General features: G+C 58.5%; 1 protein-coding gene and 1 long non-coding RNA gene across 2 annotated transcripts in view; one reads left to right on the top strand and one right to left on the bottom strand.

Moving 5' to 3' along the window:
- Positions 1 to 19,288, bottom strand: part of ATP6V0D1 (ATPase H+ transporting V0 subunit d1) — a 39,161-nt gene that overhangs the window by 1,103 nt on the left and 18,770 nt on the right. The window contains exons 2-5 of the mRNA XM_019978841.2: positions 12,998 to 13,169; positions 4,894 to 5,072; positions 3,417 to 3,496; positions 91 to 168 (exon numbers count right to left, since the gene is read on the bottom strand). Coding sequence (XP_019834400.1) covers positions 91 to 168; positions 3,417 to 3,496; positions 4,894 to 5,072; positions 12,998 to 13,169 — 509 coding nt within the window. The remainder of the gene's footprint in view (positions 1 to 90; positions 169 to 3,416; positions 3,497 to 4,893; positions 5,073 to 12,997; positions 13,170 to 19,288) is intronic.
- LOC109572240 (uncharacterized) lies at positions 1,871 to 13,004 on the top strand. Its single transcript, XR_002182759.2, has 3 exons — positions 1,871 to 2,532; positions 4,096 to 4,155; positions 7,009 to 13,004. It is a non-coding gene; the product is annotated as an uncharacterized lncRNA (long non-coding RNA).

The raw sequence follows: 19,288 nt of genomic DNA on the forward strand, positions 1-19,288 counted from the left end.
AATGGGAGGGAGGCAGTAGTCAGTCAGTTATCAGGGCTTCCCCACACCAGGGCCAGGGCCCCAGCAGGCGGGACAGGGCCAGGCACTCACCTCCAGGATGGGGCACATGGCGTCGGCCGTGGTCCCGCCCAGCAGGGTGCAGAACTTGTAGAAGGACTCCAGGTAGGCCTGTGCAGGGCACAGGGCTCAATCAGCCTAGGCAGGGAGACTCGAGGCGGGCCTGCCAGGCTTCCCCCCGACAGTTCCTTTCTTCCCTCCCCAGCTCCTTTCATGGTTAATCCAAATGTACCCGTGGACTTGGCAGGGCAGCCCCCATGTCAGAGCCCCCAAAACAGCCACAAATTTTCACTGGGCATCAGCCAAGCAGCAGTAGCCTGCTGCCTCCCCCACCCAGCAGCAACAGAGCAATTTCTGACCCACTGCCTGCCTCATGGTGCGGTGCCCCTCACACTCTCATCCCACAGAGGATCGGGCTCAGAGAGGGGCCCTGTCTTGCCCCTGCTTCTCTGCCTGCCTTTTCTCCAAATCTCCCCTCAGCCTCAGAAAATCACGTGTTGATGGGCTAGTGAAGAATGGTGACTCCTGAGAGTTCATGGAGAGGGCCTGGACTGGGTGCCCCAGCCCCTCTCAGCACCCCACCTTAAAGAGCACCTCCTCCTCTTCCCATGCCCTAGGCAGTCACACAGCAGGAACCAGATTGTCAACCCAGCTCCTGCTGAGGGATGGTTATTGCCTGTGCGGACGTCAGCCCTGCAGTGCGATAGCTGGACACTCGGGCTGCCAGTGGGAACAAGCACTTGCTGCCCAGGCAAATTGGATCTGCCGGGCGTAAGAAGGCAGGTCAGCCCAGGCCTCAGGTCCCTCCAAGGACTAACTCCTGAGACCAGCCAGGCCCAGGCTTCCTTCCCTGAACCTCTTCGTGTCAAGGAAGGGGGGCAGAGTCTCATGACCTCTGGGGAGCTTCCTCTACTCAGATCCTCCAGGGTCCCAGCTGGTGGCACAGCCACAGGGACTCTGGCTCCACAGGCTTCTGAGCTGGGGGTGAGAGCTGGGGAGGCAGGGGAAGCTTTCTGTGTGGAGGTCTGCCCTCCAAGCTGCAGAGAACATTCCGCCCACTGTATGATGTGGGCACGGGTTCTACTGGCCTAAGAGAGGAGGTGAGAATGAGACCCAGGAGTCCATGAGCCCAGGCCAAACCTGGCCAGCAGCACTGGGCAAGCTGGGCTCAGGGGAAAACCCGAGGGGACCACTGAGTCACAGGAAACAAAACTCTAGAACCAGTCAGGGAGTAAGCAGCTTGGGAAGGGAGAGTGGACCCCAGCAGAGCAGAGGACTTGAGGGATAGAAATAGCTGCCAATCCTACCATGGATTAGCGGCACTAGTTTCCTCTGGGACCATCCTCAGCCATCTCCTTTCCTATGACCAGTCAACTTGGGTGTGTCCAAGTCTTAGGCCTGTCCCAGAGGGGACTGCAGTTCCTCTCTGTGGGGGAAGCCACCAGCCTTTGCTGAGCTGTGCTGACCCTGAAAAGACTAACCCCAGGGTGGTGGAGGCTGGTGGAATAGGCCCAGACTTTCTTCTGGAGGCTGAGCAGCTGAAGAAACTGGCAAGACCCCAAAAGGCCCAAGTACCAAGGTCACCTTCCCACCCCAACCCTGTCCCCTAGCGTCTGCCAGCCCATGTCTGCTGCACCAGCTGCCTACGGTTCCCACCCGCTTCTGGGGGTCCGCCTAATCTCCCATCTGTGGCTACTGGGCTGGGACATGGCCTGACAGGCGGGCCTGGCATGGTGCCCACATCATTGGGTCGGTGTTTACAAGCTGGTGCCCAGGCAGCCCTCGCCAGTGACTCCAGCTAGAACCAGTCAGGCCCGGTGAGGGCATGGGTGAGGCTGAGGGGACAGCCTCACCCACCCCTCACCCTGCCACAGGGCAGGGAACCCGGCAAGGAGCCAGGAGCACTGCAGGGGGGGTGGGTTGTGAACACTAACACACGAGAGCCAGCTCTCATGCCTGCCCCATGCTCCCCATCTCCCCATTAGCAGAGGAGAGCACTTGCTTTGCAGACAGGCTGAGCCAGGTGCAATGCACAGTGCTGCCCAGGGTCTAGCAAGTGGCTGTGGCTTCAGGCAGCCCACCCCACTTTTCTGAGCCCTCAATCTCCTCTTACAACTGGCATACTGATGCCTACCTAGCTCCCAGAGCAGCCCCAAGTACTACAGAAGCCAACAGCCTTCCTGCCTCTCATCTCATCCCCTCTAGTCTGTCTGCCAAACTCTGATGATACTCTGCCCTGCTGAAAATCCTCGCTGGCTGACCCTGCCCTACAGGGTAAAAGTCAAACTTCTGGCCTGGCATTCAAGGCCCTGGGGCACCTGATCCTGTGCTTGACTTGATCCTTTCTTTCCAGGTCTATCTCCCACTGTCCAGCCGGAACCGGCACTTCCACAGCAAACTGCCTGCCACTTGGCTCGTGTTCCATACCGGCTTCTGCATGTACTGGCCCTGTGCCTCCACTACTACAACCTCCAGGTGGGCCCTTCACCCACCTGCACACTTGCCCTGCCCTCTGGCCCAGACCCCTGCAGCGAGACTGGAGGGCGTGGGCTCAGGCTGCCACTGTCTTGGCCACCTAGTTCCAAGTAGGGAAGGAGAAGAGCCTCATTGTAAAGATCTAAAAGACAGATGTTCTCAGGGTTAGGTCAGCAGGGCTGTCAGCAAGTGTTACTTATCTTCAGGCCCCCTTCAGGGCCTGCCCACTGCTGACCCATCAGAGGTCCTCACTATGGTCAGAGCTCAGTCTGCCCCAAATGGTCCTCACTGGTTCCTGGCCAGCACCCTTCCCTGGCTCCCAAGCCTGCTCCTAACCTCTTTGAGCTGGGGCAGTGCTGACCCAGCAATCCCAAGCCCACTCTATTTTCAGGGCTCAACAGCTTGTGCACAGCCTGATGGGAAGCAGAAGGTGGGTAGTGTTGAAGATGGTGGCACGTGGCACCAGCCCTAGACCTGGGAAACAGAGGGACGCAGGGACCTGGCCACATCTGGCTGGGTCCCTCTCCCACCATGCTCAGGTGCTCCTTGCGGGCAACAGTCCAGGTGGGGTGAGCCTGAGAGTTATGGCCTGGGTGGTGGCCAGTGAACCTCCTGGATGCAGGGGGAGTGGCAATCCAGGAGCCCTAGCCATTCCTGCCGATTTTATCTGGGCCCAAGGGATGGAAAACCTGTTCCATGCAGTTTTGCGCCAGTCACGGGAGCCAGAAAGTGAGCAGATAAGCCCCTGGGAAAGGAGCCCATGTCCCCTGGGAAAGGAGCCCATGTAACTGCGTCCTGTCCCAGCACCCAATAAATCACCAGCCCACCATGTCCACGGCCCCACCAACCTACTTCACCACCACCATTGGGCCCGGGGGCACTACCTTGTACAGCGTGTTGCGGATGATCTCGATGTTCATCTCATCGAGGTCCTGCTCTGAGATGCAGTCCTGGAAAAAAGCCGCTGGAAGGAGAGACATGGTATGAGGGGTGGGCTAGCAGACTCTCAGCCTAGGCAAGAATCCTGCTGATGCTCAACTCCCCCTGCAGGGCACAGAGGACCCCTGCCACAAGGCCCATCTGGCTGGGAAGTGGGGGGTGGGGGGTGGGGGGCACATCAACCTGGCCTAGACTATTGCCTTAGAAGTGACCGAAGCCATACTCCAGGCCATGTATATTGACCTGAGTTCTCCTGCCTTCTTGCTACTAAAATTGATTTATAAAGGAGGCGGCCGGCCATAACATGATCTAATCGCCTCTGGGCAGACCCAAGCTCAGATCATGCCAAAGACAGGCTTGCATAAGAGGCTGTGACATCCTCCCTTCTCCAGGGGCAGCTGTGGATTCAGGGCCTGGCGCCCACTTCTCTGCATTTCCCAGGAGGGCCTGGGGCCCACATGTGGAAAATCCTTTTCCTCAGAACAAGGCCTGAGTATGACAGCTGGGTGAGCAGGGACCAGGGACCCAGGGAACCATTTTAGGGCTGGAATTAGAGGCCAAAGCAGAAGAGAGCCCTTTGATCTCCAGGGAGCTCATGGACTGACTGGTCTGTTTCTTCTTTAGAGATGGAAAACCTGAAGAAGCCAGCAACAGCCTAGAACTAGCTCAGAGTTATCATGAGAGGTAAGATATTGAGTAGATAAGGCTAAGCAGGTAAGGCCTATGCCTCTTAGTGCAGGACCAAGTGCAGCTTTGGGCCCAGCTGTACAATCCTGACAGCTTCCTGGAGGTGGTGTCCTGGGGACTAGCATGCTGGCTATGAAGACATTAGTTGGCGATAGCCTTAGTGCCTCTCTCCAGCCCCACTCCAAGGCAGGCAGGAGCCAGTGCTGCCTAGGGGGGGCCCTATAGGAAGCTCCAGGTTCCCCTTCCTTCCTTGGCTTCTGACATGAACTCTGCTCCTGCTGGACACTGCCTGACTTGGCCCCTGGGACCTGCTTGGTGGAGCAAGTGAAGTTGTTTGTGTCCCTCTTCTGCCTCATGGGCAGCAAGTCACTACAGCGCAGCTTAGGGCCACGGTCTGTCAGAACTCCCAAGACTCTGAGGGACCCAGGCGCCCCAAGCTCAGCCTTCCTCTGCATTCTGAGGAATCGGCCAGATTCACGAAGTTAGATCGTCTGAGTCAGGCCCTGGGGGTAGTCAGCCTGGCCCAGTGAAAGCAGCAGGAAGGGAGCAGAAGGCAGGACGAAGAGAAGAGAATGGGAGGCGAATCAGACTGGAAGAAAAAGGTAAGCAGCCATGGGTGGGCCCCACCTTCTGGCTCTGGGCTGCCCCCAGGGGTCCAAAAAACCCCACCCAGAGGCACTGACATTGATGCTACTGCTCGCCTCTCCCTCCTCCGCCAGGGCCAGGGCCGCTCACCCAGGGGCGTGTCCACCAGAATAGCATTGTAGAGCTCGGCGGGTGTCTGTGCGATGTTCACGGCCTCCATCTGCTCGAAACTGCCAAGCGGGTGGCACTTAGGCACAAGCTCAGCGATAGAGCGCTGGTGCAGCGTGCCCGTGATGAGCAGGATTACGTTGTCGATCATGTAGCTGTAACTGCGGGAGGCACACAACAGCACAGCGCCCTTAAAGTCTGGACACAATGCCGTGCCCCATCCCCCACTTGGTGCAGGCCGTCAACCCCTCAACTGCAAGCACCGCCTCAGGCTCCTCTCCCTGTCCAAGGGTGCCCCCTCCTTCAGCACCAGAAGCACAGGACAGACATGGCCCCCCATGAGGGATGCAAGGGGGGTACTTCATGCCCTGTGAGTGAGCAAGTGACGGGGAAGCAGGTCACTAACTGCCCCCCAGGGCTTTAACCAGGGTTTTGGCAGGACGTGGGAAGCATGGGTGCACGGAGGTGGGACACACAGGCCAGCTTGGGGGATGAAAGAACTGAGAGATGAAAGCATGTTCTAGGAAGAGGGAACAGTGTGTGCAAAGACCTGGAGGCATTTGCTGAGCGGCAGACGCATTCGAGGAACTGAACTCTGTCAGGGCTGGCAGAGGGAGGGGAACCAGGGCGGTGCTGCCAGCGCCTGGAGCCTGGAGGCGGGTCCCATGGGCCCGGCTGAGGGTCCTGACTTCATCTGGAGCGTGAGGGGTCATGAGCAGGATACAAGCAAGAGCAGCACAGTCACTCTGGCTGCTGTGGGGAGATGGGGGTGGGGCGGCAGGGGGAGATGGCCAGAGGAGGGGAAGGTTGAGGAGTTGGGTAGGAAGAGGTGTGTCTAGGGAAAATCAGAGACAGTGGGAGGCCCCCTCTAGAGTAAGGCCGCAGGTCAGGCCGAGACGGACAGGTAGACAGCTGTCCTATGCAGCCCACTGCGAGAACAGGGCGCTGCTTCCTCCTTTAGGGCTTGAGGCCAGTGCGAGTCATCCACCCAGGATGGCCTGGAGGGGACCCAGAGACCTGGAAGGAGCTGGGGCTCAGGTCAGTGCCCTCCGGCCCAGAAGGCCGGCTCTGGACAGCGCACGGGCAGCAGATGGGGCTGGAGAGCTGGGGCCTCCCGGTTCAGACTTGGCAAAGGGCTCTGCCTCTGCCCGTTAAGACAAGGCCACAAAGGGGCTGTGGCCCAGAGCTCTATGTAGTCACCTGCGTGAGGAATGGGGTGAAGAGGGATGGAGGGCCCCAGTCGGGCTGCAGGAGCCACAACACTCCTACGGCTTGTTACCAGTGATGAGCTCGGGGCATGAGGGGGGACTGCTCCAAGGCCAGAGAGAGGCTCCCACTGAAGGGTGGGAGCTGGCCTAGCGGCTGCTGCCCTAAACACTGAGCACAGACCCCACCTAGCTGTCAGGTGGGCCACCAGCTGTCCCGTGACAGTACCTTGGGCACCCAGTGTTGAGACTGTCCAAGGTAGGAAGTGCCCCCAACTCCAAGGGAAGAGAAGCAGGAAGGTGGTGGCCTAGGCCTCAGCTCAGGGCTAGCTACTGGGGGAGCTCCCACAGGGCCTGCCAGGAAGGCGGCAGGAGGAGAAAACCACAGTTCCTGTCCCAACCTGACCCCCACCCCCCTGCTTGCTACACACTCCCCCAGCTCCCACCCAGCCCAGCGCCCTGCTATGACCTCTGCTCTCCTGGGCTTGGGGCCAGGCAGCTGCCCTCTCTCCGCCCCAACCCGGCTGGGTCAGCTGCAGGATGTGTGCTGAGAAGAGACAGGCCTGCCTCCTCAAACCGAGGGCGGCAGACAGAGGCTATTCGCGGCCACAAGGCCCAAACGGCCAGCCTTTTGTCCCTGACCTGACCCAGCTGGCAGCATGGAGGGACTTCGAAGAGAACCCGCTAGGTAGGGTTCTGTGCTGTGGTCTCCAGTCCCAGCCCGCACTGTCCCCTACCCTGCACAGCACAGCTATCCTGCCCCTGCTGCCTCACATGCACCCCAGGACCCACAACATTCCACTTGTGACCCATCCAGCCCCACTGATGTTCCCTAAGAGAGCCACGGAAACCCCACGCCGAACCTGAAGATGCTCTTTCATGCTCTCACCAGGTTTTGGACAGGCAGGCGGGGAACACCGTACCTCTTCAAGCTGTACTATCCAACCGATCCCACACCACCAGCATCAGCAGCCCCACTGTCAGAGGATGTAAGGTACAGAGACTGCAGGCCCCAGGCCGTCACCCCACGAAGCAGATGAGCACGATGTCCCTTGGCCAGTGTCTACATACCTCCACCCATGTCCAGGTCTGCATGCCCTGACTCTACACTCCCCATCTTACCGTGTCTTCTTAGAGGACTCTCCACAAGTCAGTTTCCTTTCTCTAAACCTCCCCACTCCTTGTACCACAGGGTATTCATGTATGTTGAGCATGAGACTGGCATCAGAGCCCTCCTGACCTGGCTCGGAGGTGAGCCCTGTGGGAAGACTCCACTGTCTGGCTTTGCGGCCGTCCCTCCAGTGATGTGGAACAGGCCAGCTATGATTCACCGACAGCAGATGTGGGGGCTGGTCATAGCCCACCGCCGGCTGCCCGCAGACTCTAGAAGTCTGTTAGAAGTCCTGGCTGGGCACCAAGGGAAATGCTAAGCCAAGTAAAGCCCCCTACTTCCTTCCAAGGCCCCCCTTCTATCTAGGTTAGGCCAGCCTTGGATGACCCTGCTCCAGGCCCAGCAGCTCCCTCCCCCAGGTCAATGACAAAGTTGCTATGGCAGCAGCCCCTGCTTCTCTCCCCTGCCCAATGAGAGCCAGGATCTCCTTTTCTGGGATGAAAGGAGGCAGGGCAAGGCAGAGATGCTGCTGGCCCAGCTGTCCGTTCTTCCCCCAAGGTGAAGGCTTTCAGCAGGCAGGGAAATCCTCCTCCTTGTCGTAGTCTGGCTTCAGCAGCTGCCTCCCTGCCCCCAGAAAGTCACTCCCCCAGCCCTCCCCTTACTCGGCCTTAATAGGAGTGAGTGAGGTTCCAGCTGGTCAGCGTCTCCCTCCAGAGAAAGACAGCTGGGGAGTGGACAGGCGTCTGCCCGCCAGGCCAAAGAGGCCCTCTTGGGGTGGGAGTGGGGCAGTCTGTATTCTTCTGCCCAGAGGCCTTCCTTCACCCTATGCCTTCAAAGAGTCAGCTTGGGCTGACAGAAGTCTTGGGATGGAGTTCAGAAAGCCACTTCCTCCAAGAAGTCTTCGGAGCCCCCAGCCAAGCCCTGTCCCTCTGCTGTGCCCTCTGGCGCCACCTGCTGGAGCATGATGGCTTACTCCCACGGTCTCATCACCTTGGCCCTGGGGGCCAGGTCTGAGGCTGGTGAGGAGGCCACGATGACTACGTACCCCAGCCAGCTCAGCCAGTTGGCCTATCTACAGCTCCGAATGGAGGCTGCTAGTAATCATACTTGTGCTCAATCACACCTGGGTCCTATCAAGCCCTGCCCCAGTGGAAAGTGAAGAGATATCAAGCTATGGCTTCAGGCTTGGAAAGAAGACAGGCCTTACCTGTCAGGCCTCAGTTTCCCCTCTGCAATCAGGATGACTGACATACAGCCCCCAGCAGAGTTGGTGAGACCCTGACCCTCACCTTATTAAAATCCTGCCCTCTCCCGAGGTCCATTTGGGTCCTCCCACTCAACCTGAGCCTTCTGGGCATCACAGAGCACTTGCACCCTTTCCATCAGGCCCAGAAGAACAGTGTCATCACTAGCTGTTGCTCAGGGCAGGAGTGAGGCCTAGGCCAGCACCCCAGCCTACAGAGACCCTGCCGTCAACTCAGAGGTGGTAGCTGTGGACAGTGAAGGCTGGGGGGCCAGAAATGGGAAGCCTAAGGATACCTGATGCCTGCTGTGACCCAGCAGAGCCCAAGGCTTGAGCAATGTGACCTGGGGAGAGTGGCACGTGTGCTGACAGGCACACTGGGCATTTGAACTGGTCACAGTTCTGAGACAAAACTTCTTTCCAGCTGCCCACACCTGGCTGGTGACACTGAAGCCCCTGGCACACCAGAATATGAGACCTCTCCTCCCCAAGATGGTGCGGGTCACCTAGGTTCTGCCAGTGGGTGCCCTGGGCTGTAGGCAGGTGCTACCCACTGGGGATGGTCCCCTCTAGGGAGGCTCAGTTATCTAAGGTCAGAGAACTTTGAGGCCACCTGCAACTCCCCAGACACCAAACTCACTCCTCCCACAAGCCCCTCTCCTAGCTCCCCTTCTGGGGCCTACTCTCCTCTGGGAAGCCATCATCAGATGGCCCAGATTAAGGTCCCCTCCAAAGCTAAGAAGCCCTAATAGAGGCTCTGTCCCATGTCAGACATGCAAGTGAATGGCTGGGCCTGGAAGGAGCTGTTAGTGCAGTATCACATGTTTTCACCATGAAATTGAGCTGAATCATCTCAAAACCACACGACTGGTGATGGCATACTTCAGTGGGATGTCTCTCACTCAGGGCCTTTCCACTGAACATGAGGCAGCTGCCCTCACTCTGGCCACCCACTCTCTGAATGGCCTCTCGAACCCCATCTGCCCCTGGAGTCCTCTCAATGAGAAAGCCTCCTGTGACCCCTGGTTCCATCTGTGGCAACTGCCCACAAGCATCCCCAGAAGCTATCTGCACCACCACGGGCACCCATCCCATTGTACCCATGTATCTCCCTCCCTCCTGGCACTGGCCCAGAGCTCACACTGGTCATGTGTGCTGGCTGAAGGCTGGCTGGGGTCTACAAAAGCACTGGATACTGTCTCTCCTCATGGGAGGACAGAGGAAGCCTTGCCCAGCTTCTGCCTTAACATCCTAAGTGACAAGGAACTCACCTGCAGGAGCCTGCCCACCATCCTGGGGCAGCTCCAAAGGCAACTAAGAGACTCTGAAAGCTGGAGCGAAGATTAACCTCTGTGCAGGTCCCAACCTCCGCCCTAGCTGGGCCGGCTTTGTCTGTGGACAGCAGTGGCATTGCTCCTGCAAGCCTCTACACCCATGATGATGGGGTATCTAGCTGATGCTCCCTTTTCTGGACATGTCTAGGGTATCTCTTTCCCAGAAGGTAACAGAGCCAGGGGATTCAGGCTCTAGCTGCTCGGGATGTGTATGGTTCCCTCAGCCTTCCCCCAATTCTTCTTTCAAATGCCCTTCGCCTCAGCCAAACAGCCATCTCCTCAGGGAAGCCAGTGGTGAGTCCTCAGGGTGGGGGAAGGTCCCCTGGACGGGAAGGCTTCTCTATCGAAGGCTTCACCCCTTTCTGCAACACTCCTTACTCCTGGTGTGACTCAGGGTGGAGGAGGTTAAGAAGGTGGAAAGGAGGAGGAAGAGGAGGTGGAGGAGCAGCCAGGGAGGCAGGAGTTAAATCAAAGAGACAAAAAAAAAAAAAAATCAAAGAGACACCACGAGAGGAAGGAGACTGCTGGAAGGAGATAAGGCGGATGTGGCTCCTAATTAAGCCTGGAGACCTTGGCCACATGAAGGTCAGCGGTGATCTTAGCCAGGGCCTTGTGGTGGAATGATAGGATGGCTGGAAGCAGGCTGGAGGCTCAGGATGGAGGAGGTGAGAGAACAGAGAGTGAATGTAAAAATTTAGGCTACACGAGATGGGATTTTAATGGTGTGAGAGATCTGAGCTTGTTTTAGATGCTGTTGGGAAGAATTTGGAAGTGAAGAGGTAGGCCGTCTACCCAGAGAGAAGGCTGGAGGCAGGAGACAGATGGTGTTTAAGATGGGGAGGTGGTCGCCCCACCTTGAGGGAAGCTTGGGGAGCTACAGGGTGCTGAGTGGGGAGAGCAAGCAGCCAGCTGGGCAGGGACAGGCCAGGCCAGCTGAACTGGTGAGCGTGCCTGTCTGGCAGCAGGGAAAATCCACCAACACTGGCTTCCCCGGCTCCACTCCCGGCAGCGGAGGTGGGGGCGGTTGCCTGCAGGCTGGAGGCTGCTGGGCTTCCTCCAGGGCTGGGGAGCTGCCAGCTGGGCGGGACCATGAGCTGGGCAGCCAAGAGAGCTGCGGATGTTGGCAGAAGAGCGCTCAAATGATGGATCAGGGAACCTCAGCTGGGGAGCGAGGACAACCAAGACAGAAGGGGTGGCGGGGAAGGAAGCGAGGTCCAGACCCTGCTGAGTCCGGAACCCATGTCCCACAAGGGACTGAGAGTGGGCTGGAGGGCCCGAAGGCCATGGGTAGAGAGGGGGTGCCTGACTCAGCGGTTTCAGGGGTGGAGCGGTTCCAGGTGGTGACATGGTCTTGGGCAGCCATCGCGGGGGTGGCTGAAATGGAGACCAGAGGAGTGGGTCACTGGAGATGACGAGGTCATGGAGCAAGCAGCCACAGGCTCAGAGGGGCTGACACGTGGCTGCTGAGTCCTTCCTGGGAAAGAGCAGGAGTGAGGGGATGGGACACTGTGAGCCACAATCACCTATGGATGGAAGGGGTGGGGAAGTGACGGTCCGCCCCAGGACAGCGCTTGGCCGCTTTAAGCATGCTTGGTGCCTGCAGCCAACCTCCAGCAAAGAGCTGGCAGCCGTGAGGCCTCAGTCATGCTCAGAGTCGTCTCCAGTTTCATGGCCTGGCAGGCTGAGATCAAGTCTCTGAGGGCACCAAGATAGGCCAGGCGGCACAGGCAGGGGGCCAAGCCGGCAGCAAGATGGATGACATCTGCCCTCCGACCGCTGGCAGGAGGTCAGCCTCCTCTGGCCGGCCTAGCTGGCAAGGCCAGAACTTCACCAGGAAGCTGAGGGAGCCCTGTGCAAACAAGGCGAAGGCTGGGCTCTGGTAATAAACGCACTGCTTCCTGGTATGTCCTTCGGCCCTGGCCTTGGGGTGAAGGCCACACAGGCCCAGGCTAGGGACTGATTGACAGACAGGCACTGCAATATAAGCCCCAATGCAGCAGCATGAGATCCACCCCTTCTCTGGCCTCCTGCCCAGTAGGACCATGTTGGCTGTACACTGACAGAGGCAAGGGCAGTGTGATCACAGACCCAGCCAGGACAGCAGGGCGGCCCCCAGGAAGGAGGCTGGAGGCTAGGAGAGAGTCTGAGCCCTTCGGGTGTCCCAGGCTGTGACCCCTACCCCGGGACAGGGCCCTTTCGGCTACAGCCCCTAATTGAACAATCTCGAGTAAACGGCTGCTCCTGGCTGGGGGTGGGCAGCAGGCTTCCAGCCCTGTTCCTGCATGTGTAGGTGTGGCAGGCGTGCAGATCCACGGGTCTGGGGGCACCACCATCAGGGAATGGTTAAAGCTAGACAGTACACAAGAGAGTACCTGAAAGGCTTCCCACAACACAAGCGTACACTCCAATGATGAGGAGTGCGCTCCTGGACGCCAGCCACCCATGCCTCTGTCCACCACCTGCACTGGGCAACCACCTGGCACGGGCCATCTCTTTGTCCACCAGGCCCTGGCTCCTGGGCCATCCTGGCAGAGGGGCCTCTCTACCTCCCTGTTCCCACAGGCGTGCCTGGCAAGCAGAGGCTGCCTCATCCACGTGCCTCCCTAGCCTGGAGGACCCAGGGTCCTTTCTTGTCAGCTTCTCCAGGAGCTTCGTGGATGTAGGCCTGCACCCAAGGGTTAGAGCACAGGAAATCTTGGCAGCCAGGAGACATCATGACAGGGGCCTGGGCCAGAACTCAGAAAGGCGGCCAGGTGCTCAGCACCCTCCCCACCCTGCCCCCTGCTCCGTGAAACCCAGGGCCATGGGCAGAGACAACAGAGGAGCCACAGCCCAAACAGGGTCATAGGGCCTTAACGGTCCCTCCTCAAAACCTGACTCTTCAGAGCTCTGCCCGTTCCCTGACCCCATCCTGGGGGGTGGGAGGTGGGACCTGTGAATGTTCAAGGTGAATGACAAAAAGGCCTCCTGTCACCCCTCGTCTCCATGACACCAGGGGTACAGGGAAAGCAGCTTCACCCAGCACGACCACATGGGACACTTGTGCCACCCGACTACCAGAGAGCAGGAAGTGGCTGGTGACCCATTTTATAGGTGATGGCCTGGGCCCAGGGCTATTGAACGACCAGCCTGGCCACTCAACCTGGGAGGACCCTGCAGGCAAAGGAGGAAAGGCACTATAGAGAATGCTCACGTAATGAAGTCCAGGAAGCTGGCGAGCGGCTCATACGCATGGTTCCTCATGTGACGGAACTCCACCACCATCTTCTCCTTGAGCCGGTCATCAATGACGGACACTGTCAGTGGCGAAGCCTCATTGGCCAGGAAGTTGCCATAGTCAGTGCTCTGCAGGTGCAGCTTCAGGTCTGAAACCCAAGGGTGGAGGGTGAGAGCTGGCCGTGCTGAGCCTACCCAGGATCCTAAGTCCTCGTCCCCACCCCAACTCTGGGCCCCAGCCCCTCCCCTGCTGTTGTGTCCTGCTGCTACCCTGAGCTCCCATCCCCACCTCCGCCTCCCTGTTGGCTCAGAGCCTACTCCAGGGCAGTCAGGCCAAGGCCCTGAGATGCTCCAGACCCTTGGGCCCTGAGCCAGTACAATGGGGCCCAGAGTCGAAGCACAAGTGGAAGCATTGTTTCTCCAAACGACAAGAAGGCCTGGGAAACCCCAACCCAAGATGCCATTCACAACCTGCAGCCTTTGAGGCTCTCCTGCCTGGTGGGCTCCAGGGGACCTAATTTAGAAGAATGAGACACGGGCCCTACCCTCCAAAGTCCCAGAGAAGCAAGCCAACATACCCTGTGGCAGAAATGATGCATATGAAATTAAGGACATGCCCCATGCCGCGGGTAAAGTTGAGAGGGAACCAAGGCAGGGCAGAGGATAAGGGAGCACTCCAGGCTGGGCCAGGTAAAACGCAGACAGGAAAATGCAAAGGAAGCAGCTGCAGGATGGCATGAGCAAGGAGTGGCCTAGAGGGCAAATGAGAGGTGTGAGCAGGAGGCGAGCTGGGAAGACAGACTGGCCGTGCCCGAGAGCAGCTGGAGGCAGGTAGCCAAGCCCATAGCTCTCCTGAGCTCTTCTGAACAGAGGTGAGGGAACAGGCACAGAGGTGAGAAGACAGAGCAGAAGGGCCCTGGGGAAGCAGACAGGTGAGTCCCGGGGGATTGTGGCAACAACCAGTCTCCCAGCTTCTGCTCGTGCCTCCCACACCTCAGTCTCTTCTCCATCCCACAGCCAGAGTGCTCTTACAACACCAGGCAGAACCCCCCACCGCATCTGCACACCCTGACCTCAGGGTCTCTCCCTGTCCCCCTGCTAGAAAGTGATGAGCTCTCCTCCAATGCCCCTCTCCAGAAGCCACTCCTGCAGCCCTACCACTCTATTCCTTCACTTGGAATGTTTTCTTTGTTATCACCACTTTTCTTTGTTATCACACCCCATCCGGCATGGGGCACACAAACCACGATCGCAGGGAGTCTGGGTCACTGCAGTATCCTAGAGCCAAGAACCGAGGCTATTCTGGTGCATTTTCCTGTTCAGTAAATTACAGTGGAACAAACGGAAGACTGGGAAGAGCACTGGTGAAGACAGCAGGAGGGTTTGCTCCTGAACTCGCATATGCAGGACACTGCGGTGGCCACGGCAGCACCAAGGACAGTGGCTGTGTGGGCACGTGCAGGCGAGTGTGGATTAAGGCTCGGCAGCAGAGGCTGGCTTCTGCACGCCTTCTGTCTGCTGAGGAGGCTGCCCAGAGGGATAAGAGGAAGGGCTGCACCTGGGAACACTTCCACAAGTGCCCCGGCCATGAGTCCGGGGGCCTATAGGGCCGTGCTATCCTGGGACGCTGAGAGAGGAGGGGCAAGTGGGACACATCATCACTCCACAGACTGAGGGGACCCCTCGGTGCCCCTCCTCCTGCACCCCATCGGGAGAAGAATGCTCCCAGCCCGCAGTCAGGTGTATCAGAGAAGAGATGGAAGAATGCCTCCGAGGGAGGTGTGGAGGGAAGGAGGGAGCGGTGCTCGCCACTGTGGTGGACTCGACACCTGCGTCTCTCGGTGGCCCCTGGGTGGCACGCAGCACTCTGTTCCTTTGCGGTTCCTGGGCGTGCAGTGAACTTTAACCTCGTGAGGCCAGCAGGGAGCCTTCCTCTGCTGCTTTTACCACTGCTCTACTATTCACACCTTTTTCCCATGCCACCCAGAAGAGGGACAGAAATGCAGACAAGTCAGGGCAGGGAGAAGCCATCAGTCCCTGCTCTGCCCCAAGGACCCCACACCCCTCCGTCCTCGCCCCAGGCCATCTGCCTTGGCTCCACTCTTCCTGCTCCTCACTAGTCTGGCCAAGGCCCACCTATGCCTGAAAAAGGCACGGGTGAGAAGATGCTTCGCTCAGTAACACTCAACTTGTTGAGCATTAAACATCTGACTGTTACAGAAAAACTCTTAACTGAGGGGTTTCACTGTATTAGCAAAAGCCTGTATTTCTATCTCTAGTAATAGGTTTTATATGCTACATTTCAATATGATTGGCTCTGGATAAGTGCAGAACTTTTTTTTTAAAGAAACATGGTTTACTTGCACAAAATTGGTTGGTTTTAAGAGCCTGTTAATGCTTGCAAAGTGGTTTTGGTTGTTGTGAAACAAATGGTGAGTATGAACTGGTCCCTCTGAAATGAACTCTACTTATCAAGTCATATGTCACATGCCCTGCTTTTATATACTTTTATCTATCAGTAAATACTGTGATACTTGAAAAAACCAGCAGGCAGGGATTTCTGGCCCAAACACAGCAGGTGTTCCAATCCCCACTTGGGGAAGCCACAGCGTGGACAGCGGCTGGAAGCCCAGTCCGGCATATGGTGTTCTGGGTCAGACGGTCTGGCACGGCAGCTGGCAGCTCAAACCTGTCCATTTATCCATGTTTATCCATCCAGCCACCACAGCCAGCAAAGTCCTTCTCGGGCGGTGAGCCTCCTGCCTCTCCAGGTCCCAGCCGGGACTTGGAAGTCAGACCAGATGCACAGGGCACTGTTCTCTGGGACATTGAGTTTGGGTGCTGCACCCCAGCCCAGTCTCCTGATTCCTACCCTCCACAGCACCCAGGGACTAGGCCTCCCACCCACACCCACCCTGCCCCCGGCATCCCTGCTGCTGGAAGGCTTCCCCACGTGCTGCGCTGCCCCTCCACAAGAGCCGCGCAAGGTCTCTAGTAGCCTGAAACCTCTCTGCTCCAGCCTCACCTCTTCGGGGCTGCTCTGCCTCGGCAGGCCCACTCCACAGCTCCCCCACCAAGCACCCTCTCCTCTCCAGCTCCCACCAACTCCATTTAATGACTGGCACTGATCAGGTGGGAGGCAGTACCCCAACCCAAAGTGGGAAACAAGACCCTGCCTGGAAACGGATGGGGCCCTGCTAAGTACTCAGCCCCAGGCCAGTAGCAACCTGTGTGCTGGATCTCCCAGCCATGCCCATTTATTTCACTGTTTCGGAAAAAGGCAATCAGAGGGAACATGACAGGTGTCCAGAATCCCACAGTCAAGTATAGTGGGGCAGGGGACTGGGATCAGGCCTGCTGGGTTCTCTCCACCCTCAACTCCAGTCTCCATTCCTCCCCCAACCCTTACATTTTTTACCCTTCTACCATGGCCCTTGGCCCAGATGGGCCTTTCGGATATGGACCTAGCTGCTCAGGCAGACCTTCGTTCCAGAAGAGCTGGGAGCCCCCAACCCTTACATTTTTGACCCTTCTGCAACCCACTCCAGTACTCTTGCCTGGAAAATTCCATGGACGGAGCAGCCTGGTAAGCTACAGTCCATGGAATCACAAAGAGTCACACACGACTGAGAAACTTCACTTCCCATTGGGAAGTGGCCCACGATGGGCCTTTCGGATATGGACCCAGTCACTCAGGCAGACTCTTGTTCCAGAAGAGCTGGCAGGTGAGAGGAGCCAGGGCACGCCCCTGCAGAACCTCGGAGGCCACCTGGACACTCACTGCCCACCTGACAGAGGCCCTGCACTGGCATGACTCAAGAACAACCCCTCTGACATCACCTGTGGTGCTGGTCGTTCCCAGAGAAGACAGTACATGTAAGAGGGCCAAGCTGACGGGTGGGTTCTCCTCTGCACGTCCCCCGCCCCTGGGGCTTCCCATGGTCGTTAAAGCAAACATCCTTGTGCCTTGGCTGCTGCGTTCTGCTGACACTGCATCTAGGGACTTGGCTGCTGGAAAGCAGACGGCCGGGTGGTTTCTGCTGGCTTTTGTCAGATGAGAGCAAACCCGGGAGATTCTACTGAGACTGCTGCCCAAGGCCTGAGGAATCTTCCTTACCAGGAAACTCATGTTTAAAAGCCCCCAGTGACGCTGTCAAAGGGCCACTCCAGACCACTTCCCCTGGCCAAGCCCCACTTTTCCCTGTGACCCAGGGTGAGGGGACAGCCCACCAGCCAAGGTGGCGATTTGGAGGCTGGCAGGCTAGCTGATCTTTCGGCTTGGACCACACAGGGCTCTTGAACCAGCTCTGACCCTGCTGGAGAAAGCTGGCACCCAGGCCTAGTGGCTGGCAGCCCCAAGCCCTTTACTCAGTCTTCAGGGCTGAGACAAGCCCATTAGAAACCATCCCCCTCAGCCCTCCAGCTTCCTGCTTTCTCTGAGGGATGTGGAGGAGGTGTGACCGGGGGGTGGGATCAGAGCACAGGAGGAGAGGCCTGGAACTTGTTAAGAGCTCCATGGGAGACTCGGCCACCCAGCCCTGGCCCGGCCCCCGAGGGCAGACAAGGACGCCAGGGGCTCTGGGAAGGCTGGGGCTAACTCTGCTCTGCGCCCTGAGCTCCACAGCCCCTGAGAGGTGACAGGCCCTGAGAGCCCCAGACATGCCTGGGCTGAGGCTGGAGCAGTGTTCTGGTTAGCACAGACTCGGGGGACCACTCTGGTCTACCCACAAGCCCAGCTGTCTACCCCAAATCCTCCCATCCGTGGCCCAGAACCAGGAATGTCTGGCCAGCTTGGGATCTCTCACAGCAAAAGACTTCCTCAGAGGCTGAGTTCTCATGTCCAAGAAGATGCTGCTGCTGCTGCTGCTGTCAGGAAGTTCTCTCTGAAGTCTGACTTGAAGCCCTCCTGAGAAGGCTGATCAGCTCGGTTTCCCAGTGCCTCCAGTTTCCCCTGAGGGTCTGGGACTTGCTTCTCAGGACCCCTCAAACCCACCCAAGACCCCCCAGACCTCCTCTGCTTCCCGGTGTTGCTGTTCCGATGTTCTGTGATTGTTCTTCCAACTCTGCCTCCTAGGGCCACCGAGGCCTCCTCACTGCTGCAGGGCTCTCTTGCTGGCCTCCTGTTCCACACCTTTGCTCCCTGTTCCCAAGCCCACTCTCCACACCATCACCCAAGGGCAGTCTTCCAACTCCAACATGTCGCTGTCACCTCTGCTAGCAGCCCCCGTGGCCCCCGAGTCTGACCTCCTCCCCTAGCCAGTGAGGCCCCACAGCTCCGGCCCAGCACTGCCTCCGCCTCCAGTGCTGTTCTCCAGTGAGGGTGACCCGCCTGTGAGCTCCGCTCCAAGGAAGTGCTCCCGGGAAGTGCACAGGGTACCCCAGGGAAGCCCTGAAGTCCGGGAAACAGGGCCGCTTCCTCAGGCCCAGAGGGAAAGGCTGGGCTGCCCTCCCTCCTCCACAGGGCTCCCATCCTCCCTGAGGTTGCCTGTGTCAAAGACCACTGTCCTTACTCCAGTAGGATCAGCCAAGCTCTCAGAAGGTGCCCGGGCGGGCTGTAGCCCAACAGCCACCTGGTGTGGCGGTTCCTTCCAGGGCCCTGCCAGAGTTCTGGAGGGCCCACAGCCGCCACCTGTCCCTCCACTTCCTGCCTATTCCAACCCAGGTCCTCCAGGCCAGGACCCCTCAGAGCAGAGCCCTGGCTCCAGCTAGCACCTCTGATTACCACTCTCACCCTGATTAGCAAAAGAGCGTGGGGACCCCTAGCCTGTCCAATGCTCTCTTCTCTCTGAAGGACCAAGTATGGGCTTGGCAGCCAGCTCCAGCCAGGCCTTGAGAGGTGGCAGCTGGGCAGCCCTGCCTCCCACCCGCTTCCTGAAATCTTTCCTAGATCCTGCCAGCCCTGAAAGTCATTTTTTGGCCTCACCAGGGCTTCCAGGCGTGGGGCAGTACATGGTGTCTCCAGTCCCTAATCTCTGCAGCTTCTCCCCACGGGCCTGAGAGAGGCAGGAAGGGAGGGTCTTGGCCCAGGCCAGTGGTTGGTCTCAGGCTGCCCCAGGGGCCCAGCAGGCACAGAGGCGGCCCTGGCACAGTCCGCAAGGCGGGGCAGCCCCCGACTCTCGACTCACCCATGGCCTCATGGCCCATGAAGGGGCCCTGCTGGCCAGCTGGCCACGGCTGAGTGTGAGAGGACAGTGTGTTCCCAGACTTCACTTCTGCTTTTCCAGAGGTCACTCAACGATGCTCTCCTGGGGAGCTCAGGGGTTTTCAG

Source organism: Bos indicus, chromosome 18, assembly GCF_029378745.1.
Source record: "Bos indicus isolate NIAB-ARS_2022 breed Sahiwal x Tharparkar chromosome 18, NIAB-ARS_B.indTharparkar_mat_pri_1.0, whole genome shotgun sequence".
Taxonomy (NCBI): Eukaryota; Metazoa; Chordata; class Mammalia; order Artiodactyla; family Bovidae; genus Bos; species Bos indicus.